The following is a 12,109-nucleotide window of genomic DNA, read 5'->3' as shown; positions in this document are numbered from 1 at the left end:
AGTTACAATCTTTAAGCCATGTCTGTTACCAGTTGTTGCCATTTGACACTGTTTGTAACAATTTTTCACTGATCATCTTGACACAAGATAACATGACAGCATAAATAAGAGTTTACCATCACTAACAAGACCCAACCACAAGCAGAAGGCAAGTCATAATTGAAGGGGTGAGTGCAAAACCATGCTAAGTGACGATTTGGGTGAAAAAAAATTTTCGCGAAAGGGCTTGAATTTTTGCATGTGGTCTTCAATGTAATAGGAAAACGTGGTCCTGTATTTTTGCCGCTGGTTTTTGCTTCGTTTTATAAAGATGCCGCTTGGAAAACCAAGCGGTTTTTTGCATACGTGATATCTCGTAAACGAAGTGTAGCTTAACGAAAAAACTACGGCACATTGCTAAACATACCTAAACAAAACGGCATGCAAAATTTGGAGCGTTTTTGACAAAGTTCACTTTTGATTAAAATACCTAATGCCCTTTTCCTGCCAAGTCCTTCAAATAAACAGAGCTGATCCTTTGTTGTAATAGCCAAGCCAAGCCTTTGTTATAAGTCGAAGTCTCGCCTTGGTTTATAACAAAGGATAGGCCCGCCGTGACCGCAAGGACTTAGAACACAAAATGTCAACTTCACGCAACGTATAAGCTCAAAAATGTTGATTTTGGGTCAAAAAAGGTTTAAATGTTGATTTCATGTTAATGCGTGACGGCAAGGATGTTGATTTCTCTTAGAAACCAGCAAAATGTCAATTTCACGCAGCGCATAAGCTCAATGATGTTGATTTCAGGTCTAAATAGGTTAAAATGTTGATTTGACGTTAACGCGTGACGGCAAGGATGTTAGTTTCACTTAGAAACCAGCAAAACGTCAATTTCACGCAGCGCATAAGCTCAATGATGTTGATTTCAGGTCTAAATAGGTTAAAATGTTGATTTCACGTTAACGTTTGACGGCAAGGATGTTAATTTCACTTAGAAAACAGCAAAATGGTAATTTCACGCAACATATAAGCTCGATGTTGATTTCAGGTCTAAATTGATTAAAATGTTGATTTGACGTTAACGCGCGACGGCAAGGATGTTGGTTTCACTTAGAAAACAGCAAAATGGCAGGGGCCCATGATGGGCTCCTGAAAATGGCAGTGATTTCATGCAACGTATAAGCTCAAAAATGTTGATTTCAGGTCAAAAAAGGTGTAAATAAAAATAAAATAAAACAAATAAACATTTCAATAAGCACTTTTCCAAACACGGCAACATCTTAAATGGCTAAAAATCACGAAATAAATACATAGTTTTCGAAAAACGCGATCGTAGCTTTATGTCACGCACCGCCATAACTTCGAAGTTCAAAATTCGCTGGTACCTCTTATGCCTGATGAGGATAACAACTTTGGTGGCTGGTTAGTTTTGGGTTTAAGAATTTGATGACTTCATGTGAAAACGCTCTATAAATAGGGCTGACAGATTAACAGATAACCCTTCTGCGCAACGTACGGGTCTCCATACATCTGCATGTCAGCTGATCCCAGAAGCTCATAACACTGCAAATGATGCCGATTTGAAATAAAATCAATGCAACCTGTACCACAGATCTATGATACAATCGATCGCTACTTGCTGGCCATTATTATGTTTAAACAATCTAGTTACCAGTTCGAGAAACGTCTGCAGAACGTGATCGCACTGCATGCCGGGAAGGGTCTTTACACCTCGTGCGCGGGACAACATGGCGGTCAATACAAGACAAATTTTATAAGTCTAAAACCAGTTCTCGCTTTCCAAACTTTGATGCTAGCAACACTTGGCAAATGGGCCACAACTCACCAGAGGGTATTTTTCTTGGGCAAGAACTGCTCTTAGACTTTGCTGCCTGGCCCAATCTGACTTCGAACGGCGATAACACAATTACGGTATATCAGCTGCCTTCGAAGTTTCAGAACACATTTTGATTCTTTAAAACGTGCTGATGACTTACGGGTTTATCGAGGCTTTATGATGCCTCTCAACCACCAGGCAGGCATACAAGGTACTTTAAAACAATGCTTAAGATATTAGTTGACAGAGCTCTAATGCGGCACATCTCTTTTTTGTTCAATGTATTTCGTTTGATGCTCAATCGATTTACATGTTGTCTTCACGTGACAATAACCAATGTAAACAATCTGTTCCCAGATTTCCGCTCTACATATGCTGTGAGATTTGATTTTGACTTCATACACTATAAACAGTCTGCCTGTTTGCCGTTCAACAAATAATCTCGTAAAGACATGGCTAGGAAAAGCCAAGTATTTTTGTATACGTTTTAACTCAAAAACAAAGCAAAAACCAGCGACAAAAATACAGGACCCTGTTTTTCTATTACATTGAAGACCACATGCAAAGATTCAAGCCCTTTCGCGAATTTTTTTTTTCCCACCCAAATCGTCACTTAGCATGGTTTTGCACTCACCCCTTCAATTATAACAATCACAAACAAGCAGTTATAATCTGTGATGGTTAGCCCATGAAGATACCCATAGAGATTGAATTAATTGTGTTTCTAATTCTCCTGTATTGTACTCACCTGTTGACCACTGAATACTGTATTTACTGGAGGGAACTGGAAATGCTGCTGGTTATAAGTGGGTTGCTGTTTGGGAACTTGTTGCTGTTATTTAAGTGTATAGGAAGTGAAAATTATTTTTAATAGTAATTTGAAAGAATGTACTGCTTTAAATACACCAAACCAATTTGAAAAATTTAGGGTGGAAAAGGATGATTTTACAAGCCCTCAAAAGTGTGTCACCTTGCCCTTGAAATGGTCAGGGGAATGGGTCAAGTCAAAAGCAAAAATACCATCAAGTTCTTATTGTGCACAAGGAGATCTTAAAGTGAGAAAACAAGTAACTAATAATTTCACTCACATGTTTCCATAACAGCCACATTAGTCAATTTATTCTTTTGCAAATTATGTCACCCTAGGATTGCAATTCAAATATTGTGCATGCAAACTTGCCTCAGTGATTATGTCACTAAAAACAGCACCATGCATTCTTGCTTAGTACTTCAGAAACAAATGTTTTTGTCATTGAATTTCAGCTTAAACTTTTTGAAGCAATTTGAGTTTGTATATCTGCCCAGCAAACAAACAATGAAAAGACCTGATCATATGATCACAAGTTGTTTAACTTCCTAGAAAATGAAAACAAAACAAACGCATTCGTTTTACCTGACAAACTCCATGACATGTAATAGTAGTAATGAAATTTGCATGCAAGAAGGAGTAGTCTTGAAAAACACCAAAAAACAACCTCTAATCAACTTTGAACTTCTTCACCAATTCTGACCAGTGTTTAAAATTGGCAGCAAGAGACTAGTCTCTCTCATAATACTTTCAAAACATTCTTGAGCTTGACAAGAGTCCAAGAACTGGGAAAAATATGGCTTCTATTTACTATCTACTTACTATTTAATATTAGAATGATTACTTTTGTCACCTCAAGGGTGCTATTGGGCCAGCCATACTTTGCCCCAGAGTCCCTAAACATGGTTGCAAAATGAGTTGAGAAAACAGTACAGAAAACAGTGATGTCCAGGACTCTTCTCAAAACATCAAGCGAACCCAAGGAAGAGAAAATTGAAGAGGAATAGGATAATGACATTGAGGTAACCTACTGACAAATCCCGCCTTATCAGAATGTTGGTTGTTGTCATGTGGTATTTGATCACGCAGTGTGAATGCCATTTGGACGGTAAAATGGTATAACATTGAGGGCTCGTAAAGTCATCAGTTTTTACACTAAAGGTCCCAAAATTTGGAAAAGTGTATTTGAAATGATAAATTTAATAAATAAACAACAAAACATTTTAACTACAAATGCACTTTAAAAATGGTATGCTCCATAACAAACATGCAAAAGGATTTCAAAATAGCCATGAAATGAAAATAATGAGACACAAACATGTAAGTTTCCATTTCAGACCATATGTTGTCTATGGGCTGTTTCCTGAATGTCTTAGAGCTGAATTTTAGCCATTGATTGTTTCTGAACAAATTACAAGAGTGACTGCCCTGCTGTACAGCATGTCTTTCAGCTCAAAGTGTTTAATTTGTGGTTTGTGGTTTATCATTATCTAACATTAAATACATTACTCACTGATCTGAGTCCATTTTTGGGCCCAAAATTACTCTGATGAAGTGGCTTGGCTTTTATCCTGGCCTAAAAGAACAATGTTGACCAAAAGGCATTATGATTCCTCTCTTTTCTTCAAGAAGCTTATGCAGCAAGCTGCCATACAAGTCGGTGACCAATATCTTGTTGCTTTTACCACAAGAAAGATTTCCACTACTTGTTCACCAAGCATACGAAAAAGGTTTTATGTCTGAGAAAGTTATGCGTAAACAAGTTAAGTTTGCCAAAGATATAAAGGAAAACTGCTCAGCTCAGGTTTGGACATCTCATGTTGCACACTATTTGGCTGATATCATAAACAAAACTAATCCCGCTGATCGAGGAAAGGGCCTGCCAAGGACAGGCATGGTGTAGGATTGAAAATGAGGTGAGCAATAAAAGGAAGTAAAGAGGAGAGTAGGGGGCCAAGGTTTTAAGGTTAATGATGGTAATAATTTATGTTAGAGGAGTCACTGAGGGCCAGCAATATGACAATGTCAATAGTAAGTAAATTCCTTACCATAATAGGCTTGCCTCTAAAAGTTTTAACTTCTTCTCTGAGATATCTGTATGCCTGAAACATGGGTTGGATAATAATCACGAAATACATGTATTCATATCATAGCAACATCTTCTGATATGTGCAAGAGGTGTTCTCTTCACTCTTTATTACTCTCCTATGTAATCAAAACAAATTATTATAACACTAATCATTAAGTAACTATGATTCCTGTTAATACAAGGTTCGTACTCTTTTGGGCTTTTGAAATTTCATGACCTTTTCTATGATCTTTCTGAGTTTTCCTTGAGCTATGTTAAACAGCTGTTCTCAGAGTATTGTCAAAACAATCTTTTATTCAAGGTATTTTCCCACATTACGATGCATAAAATGTGAGCTAGTGTTTATTTTTTACCAGAATTAACTGGTTTCTTGACTTGTCTGTTGTGTTTTCAACTTTTGAATTTTTTGTATGTTCATTCTCAGAAAATGTATTGCTTTTCCATGACCCACAAATCGATTTCAGGACTTTCCAGGCCTGGAAAATGACATTATAAAATTCCATGACTTTCCAGGTTTTCCATGTCCTGTACGAACCCTGTAATAAGGTTCACATAAGAAACTAACATGCTTTTGAAGTTAGGTAACCTAACCCTGATTCTATCTTAAGTTGGTTGTCAGGCACAAATGCTGCTGCGTGGTCTGATTAGGAGGCTTCCTTTGTACTACTACCCAACCCCGCACCTCCACTGCTACTTAGAGAATTAACCAATCAGTGCAACTTTATAGGTGTTCAATCCTATGCTTATGTACATTTAGCCTAATGCATATTTGCATTAAAACATGTACATCATTATTTGTTATAACATAGGTAGTTCTTTTAGGCACTAAACATTTGCCTACCTTTTGTGCATTGTCCTCTGAATCAAACTGGACATACCAGTAATTGTTGTGTGCAAATTCACAGTGTGTCCAGCTTGGACAGTTTTCCCCAGAAAAAAGGGCTTTTACATCCTACAATAGATTGGAACAAAAACATCAACTAGAGTAGTTTCCATTTGTCACAGCTCAGGAGCATTAATTTGTTCAACAAGAAAATGATACACATAGACCTGCAGTACACAAGATAACATCAAGCTGCTGCTCATGACTGTAAATCTTGTTTGTTTGTTTTATTTTTACTATTTCTAGATCTAATTTCTTATAAGCAACCTTTTATAGTCCTTTGCTCCATCGTGTCGCTAGCAGCTGATTATTTGAGGAAAATAGCAGTTGAACTTTGCAAGCTTGGTTTTGAGCCTTAACTTCCCTAAAACTTTGTTCTCGTTATTGCAAGTAAATTTCTTTTGGTCTGAGCAGCAAGTATTTTAGTTTATTAGGACAGATTCTGTCTACATACTTAGACAAGATCTCTCTAGACATCCAGACATAATTATTAGTAAGTGGTGTCATTAAGGAAATTCTGGTGAAGTGTACTACAGTTCGCCTTAACTCACGCAAACTTGGACTCCTGCATGCATTTGAATGTGTGTGTGATTAGTTTGACAACAGGTTTCTTTGTACTGCACTGCATCTTTCACACAAAAAGTGGTTTTAAGGGTTTAACACCATGGCCACATCTGATATTCTTGAATAATATTCTCACAGTTAAATGCAACCAGTAGTATTTCATTGGAACTTGCCAAGTTGCTGTCTGTTTTAAAAAAAGCTACAGGGTATGGTAGTTGAACAAATGCCCAATCTCCCAGGTGGGAGAAAACAGTCACCACTGCATTATTATTTATTATCGAATTTGAGAGACAGTTAACACCTGCATATGAGAACCTATGATTTTGAGGTTTGGGCTGATCAAGTCCTTATTTACTGGGTGCTCAGTGAGAAATAAGCCTCAAGATGTTCATAAAATTTTCTTTAAATTTGTTGTAGAAATACTGTATATTATACATTATTAGAGGTTTAATTAACCCATTGACGCCTGTGCCAGCGGTAACCGGCCATGACAAATGTTGGCCTTGTGTTCCAGTTCTGACGTCATCACCTTTACTTTGACCAAAATTGGCATCACCCATACTCAAGTTCTGCAGAAGGAAAGATCTTTCCAACAATACCCAGATCAGAGTGATCGGGTCAATGGAGCCTGAAATATGCACAAAAATGTTCTGAAATTTGAGCGAAAAATTTGGAGCAAAATTTCCTTTGGGTACATTTGGCTACTCCAAAAAGATAAGACTAGTGAGACAATCTCAGATAGTGCAGAGCGTAATGTATGGCTGTGATGCAGTACTCATAACACAGTTCCTATATAACCCCTGGCATTCGCTCCTGGTTTGTATTGACCTTCCTAGTCAGCTAGGGATTTTGATTAGACATAATCTTAGCAGTATGTGTGTTTCATGTGTGTATTTTCATTCACAGTCCAAAAATAACTAACAATTAATTACCCTTTGTCAAGACAGCTCTTGAATTTTACTGTGGTGTTTTACCCCAATTTTTGCCCATTTTAAGTAGCAAACGTGACAATGTTACTTTTCACGCCAACGTTTGCAACTTCATACTTTTGTTTTCCTCGCAAAGGAACATAACATGAAACTCTAGGCTTGTTTTCTCCAAACCACTTGGAAGATGTGCCTGTGTTTTTTTTGTCACAGCTGGAGATAAATGGAAGAAAGTTGAGTGTCCGTCAGATGAAGAAATCGAAGAGGAACGATTTGTTTTACTTAACACACAAATTTTCTTTTCACCGATAAACAAGAACTATTCTAATTATCAAATTGTCACGGCTCATCACCTTCTGTTGCCACCTTTCGCGATAAAAATAAAACCACTTATAAATTTAATACACACTGATATTGATTAATACAACTGAGCAGCAATTCAACGAGAAGTAGCACTACTTGACCGAGATTAAATCCTTCATTTTTGAACAAGTCCCCTCAGACTAATTAAATTGATTTGCGCTTTCAGTCTAGGTGCCACGAAGTCTGCAGCAATATTTGAGCAGCTTCAGTTTTTTGGTACCATTTTTAATGTCATCGGGAAAGTTTTGGCTGCAGTTATGAACATTTTGGTCTCTTTGATAGAGACCAAAAAGACCAAAAACAACAGATGATATTTCTTGAACCAAGTTAGGAGTAATTCCAAAAGATATGCAGTCACAGAAGCTCTCTTGTATTATGCTAACGACACTAGAACGCATGCGTATAACATGTTAGGGTTCTACCACAGGGTAAAGCACTCAACGTTAGCATGTGATCTTGTATGAAATGTAACTTCCACCTAATATGTCACTCACTCACTGCCCATTGTGCCCACTGGCATGTAGGGCAGCAACAAAGTTCCTCCACTTCTGTCTGTCTTTGGCCAGCTGTTGGATCTCGTTCCAGCTCTGATTTAAGCCCCTCAATTCTGTCTTTACAGTATGACGCCATGTATTCTTAGGCCTGCCACACTTACGCCTGCCTTCGGGAGTCCAATATAGTGCTGTCTTTGTGATGGATTCATTATCCTTTCGAATGACATGGCCAATCCACCTCCAGCGTCGTTGCATAATAATAGTACCCATGCCCTCCTGTTCGCACCACGAAAGCAGATCCTTGTTGGAAATGGTCTGAGGCCAGAAGATGCGAAGTATTTTTCGCAGACTTTTGGTGTGAAAGGTTGACAGCTTTCCCAGATCACTTTCTAACATTCACCAACATTCTGACCCATACAAAAGGGTAGACAGAACACAGCTCTGATAGATCTTGAGCTTGGTATGTGTACTGTACTGTGACGACCGCCACACATTGTTCAGCATCCTGAAGGTGTTTCTGGCTTGGTTTAGCCGGCTCTGGATGTCTAAGCCTGTTCCACCATCTTGCCTGACGATGCTGCCCAAGTATTTAAACTGATCGGTCATTGGGAGGTCTTTTCCATCCACCTTGATGGGCTGAGTGTTAGAGATGTTAAGGGTCATGACCTCTGTTTTGGTGAGGCTGATGTTTAGTCCCACCTGGTGTGCATATTTACTTAAAAGGCTGGTCTTCTCTTGCATGTGGCTGCTGGTGTGAGAAAGCAGAGCTAAATCATCTGCAAAATCTAGACCCTCTAAGGTGGAGAAGAGGGTCCACCTGACGCCCCTGGGATGGTCTTCCGTAGTTCGGCACATCACCCAGTCGATGGCTAAGTTGAATAGCAGTGCAGACATCACACAACTCTGTCTGACGCCCGTCTTTACCTCAAAACTGATATCACTGTTCTCTACGCTACAAGTGAAGGCTTCATAGAAGCTCTGTATAAGTTGGACAATCTGCTGGGGAACACCATAGGCTCAAAGTATGTACCACAAGCTGTCTCCGTGTATACTGTCGAAAGCCTTTTAGAAATCTACAAAGTTTATGAACAGCTGCCTCTGCCATTCAGTACATTGCTCAATGATGTTACGCAGTGTGAATAGCTGATCTGCACAACCCCTACCCCTGCGGAATCCAGCCTGCTCTTGCCTGAGCTGCTGATCAACTGCACTGGAGATTTGTTGTATGATAATCTTTGCCAGGATTTTACTAGGGGTGGATAGGAGGGTGACGCCCCGCCAGTTATTGCAGTCGCTTAGCGGACCTTTTTTGTGGATCTTTATGATGGTAGATTGTTCCTCCAATGACCAGGTTGTATGCTGCACACAGTTCTGCAAGACGTTCACCATTTTCATTCATAGTACCACAGCCTTTCTTTCCCATTGCTCTGTCGTAGCTCGAATCATCACTTCCTACCTTTGCATTAAGATTATAACCAGCATGTCATGACACGGTAGTTTCTCCAGTTCAGCTTGCAGTCGTGCATAGAAGCTGTCTTTCGTGGCGTCATCACTATCGTTCATTGGTGCATAACATTGGACAAGGGACAGGTTAACATGCTTCCCCTGCATTCTAGCTGTCATAAGTCTGCTGTTGATTGGTTTCCACTCTAAGAGGTACTTTTCCAATCCTTTCTTGAGTATGATGGCAACTCCCTCGCGGTGTTGATTGTCATCCCTGCCAGCACACAGCACAGTTTCTCCAGTTGATGTCTTCACTCTTCCAGAACCAGTCCACCTGCTCTCACTGACTCCTAGAATATGCAAGCAATAGCGCCTCATTTCAGCTGTAACTTGAGCCAGTTTTCCCGTTTGATACAGGGTTCGTACATTCCAAAATCCTATTCTGGTCTTAGTCTTGGTGCCTAGGACTTTCATAATCCTGTCAGTGGCTTCCTTGCGGATTTCACCACTGCCATTCACCGCTGCCATTCTAGCTAATATGTAGTTGACACTAATGCATATTAATCTGCACATGCATTTAGATCAAATATTAGTTTTGCTCTAAAGAGAAAAGTACCACAAGGAGAGCAAGGGATTTTCTGAAACAATTATATAGCTTTGTGAAGTTATAAAAGAAGTAACGTAAGTGTAACACATTTTATGTAGTGCCCCATCCCACCTACCCCCTTCCTGCAAGGCTAATGAACTAATTGAAATTAATTAATTATACAAACATTAAAGTTTACACCTTATTGCCATAGTGCCTTATTACATACCATATTTACCTGTGTATTAGTCGATCCCGTGTATAAGTCGACCCCCAATTTTTGAGGCCAAAACCTGGATTTTCTTAATTTCCAGGTAAGAATTTCTTGGAAAACTTATCTTGTATTTCTTTAAAATATCTTTCAGCTACCACAGATATGTAAACAAATCACAGCAAGTTTCAACGCACAGTTTTAAAGCTTATTATGGCATGTATCCAAGTGTTTTACCCAGTTTAGCAACACATGTGCATGCAGGCTTTTTGACAATAATTTTTGTAAAATGCTCACAAATCAAACATAAGGATTTCAAACAAACCTTTTTAGTGCAAAGAGATAAAAAGTGGCTTTATAAGACAGGCAAAACGCCAAAGAGGCTCACGACTTTCAGAACGAGTCCATAAACAAAGTGCAAAGCGTGTGTTGGGAACTTGGTAGTCAAGCCTTGAAATCGGTCAAGTACTGGTACAGAAGTTGTCGCACTCGTATCCTGCCAGGTTACCGAGCAGAGAAGTTCGAAGCACAGAAGATGTTTTCTCTGAGCGGCTTTACTACAGCTTTATTTACAGGAAAAATATGGGTTCTTTATGACAAAATTGAGCAAGTGAGTGTCTACAAGATTCAGCTTAAAATTTAACAGATAAATGTTGATGTGTTTTAACTTGAAGCTCTGATATAGAGAAACAGATCACTAAGCTAACGTAAGTTGTAAACTGTGCTGCCGTTTATCACATGTTTGTTAACACTGAAAGACAATTATTATGCTAATTATTTGACTGACGCTTGGATCTCAAGTTTTGACCCATGTATAAGTCAACAGCGAATTTTTGGACTGATTTTTAGGTCTTGAAAGGTCGACTTATAAATGGGAAATTATGGTAGTGCCTTATTGCAATAGTGCTTTAGTGGACATCAACCCCCAAACCATCCCAGTAGTGCACTCTGCACTACAAAGGAGAAAAAGGAAGGCAAAAAAAAAAAAGTAAAACAGAAAAAAAAAAATGAAAAGCCTAAAGATGTAGGTCACTTTCTTGTCCAAACATTCAAAATCTTGATTCACACCTCAAAATTTTTATTTCTGCTCATGCCCAAGCAAAAATGACATAAAACATGATACTTGTTCCTGAGCGGTAAACGGAAATGGTACTCAACCAAAACACTTCAAAATCAGTAAAACAGTAAACTCTAAATGGCACAAAACTCTCTACAAGGCACAGCAACTGCTCACTGGAAACTGTCTAAAACTCTGCCGATAAACATTCACGCAACTTAAATTCATACGCGCAACTAACGTACGCGTAACTTAAATTCAAAATGTTTCCGTGCGCACGCTTGCTATTTACGCATCAAACCACTTCAGAACTGTCTTCTTAACAATACTAGTGGAATGAAAAACATGCTGTAATGTTGCAAAGGCCTTTATTCACTTGTTCTTATATGCAGATGTTACTGTACTTTAGTTGGCAAAAGACAGAGAGCAGAATTCAAGCATATGAACATCCAAGACATTTGAAGAGATCATACATGTAGGAGGATATTGTCTCACTGTGTCTGTTGGTTTCCATATCTTTTCTCTTAAATTGTTCACAATTAACTTTTACCAAGGAATAGGCTAAATGTCAAAACTAATTACCTCAATCGGGGTTGACTCAGGAATCTCTCGTAGAACCACTATACACCGTTTAATGTTTGGACGAACCTTCTCTCCTGACTCGTCAACTTGCAGATTTGGAGATTCTATATTAAGTATTAGATAAGGACCATACTAGTTACTAAACAATTTCTTCCAACACATACATACTCATGGCAAATTGGTTCAAGATAATGGACAATTCTGACTGGTTCTCTGAAAGACCAGATTTTGTGTGCATCTCAGGGTCTGAAGAGTTGCGTGAGTACCAATCATCAATCAAGCAGTTT

The 12,109-nt window shown here is 38.7% G+C and overlaps 2 protein-coding genes across 4 annotated transcripts in view; one reads left to right on the top strand and one right to left on the bottom strand.

Moving 5' to 3' along the window:
* LOC145470011 (uncharacterized) overlaps positions 1-12,109 on the top strand; it is a 130,968-nt gene that overhangs the window by 28,210 nt on the left and 90,649 nt on the right. The gene's annotated exons all lie outside the window — the stretch shown is intronic.
* Positions 1-12,109, bottom strand: part of LOC145469958 (uncharacterized) — a 59,320-nt gene that overhangs the window by 19,099 nt on the left and 28,112 nt on the right. For all 3 annotated transcript variants that reach the window (XM_081453784.1, XM_081453782.1, XM_081453783.1), the window contains exons 8-12: positions 11,823-11,926; positions 5,555-5,665; positions 4,673-4,726; positions 4,138-4,200; positions 2,565-2,648 (exon numbers count right to left, since the gene is read on the bottom strand). In XM_081453784.1, coding sequence (XP_081309910.1) covers positions 2,565-2,648; positions 4,138-4,200; positions 4,673-4,726; positions 5,555-5,665; positions 11,823-11,926 — 416 coding nt within the window. The remainder of the gene's footprint in view (positions 1-2,564; positions 2,649-4,137; positions 4,201-4,672; positions 4,727-5,554; positions 5,666-11,822; positions 11,927-12,109) is intronic.

The sequence above is a fragment of the Orbicella franksi genome, chromosome 15 (assembly GCF_964199315.1).
Source record: "Orbicella franksi chromosome 15, jaOrbFran1.1, whole genome shotgun sequence".
NCBI classification, from domain to species: Eukaryota; Metazoa; Cnidaria; class Anthozoa; order Scleractinia; family Merulinidae; genus Orbicella; species Orbicella franksi.
This window is presented reverse-complemented; position numbering and strand designations above follow the sequence as displayed.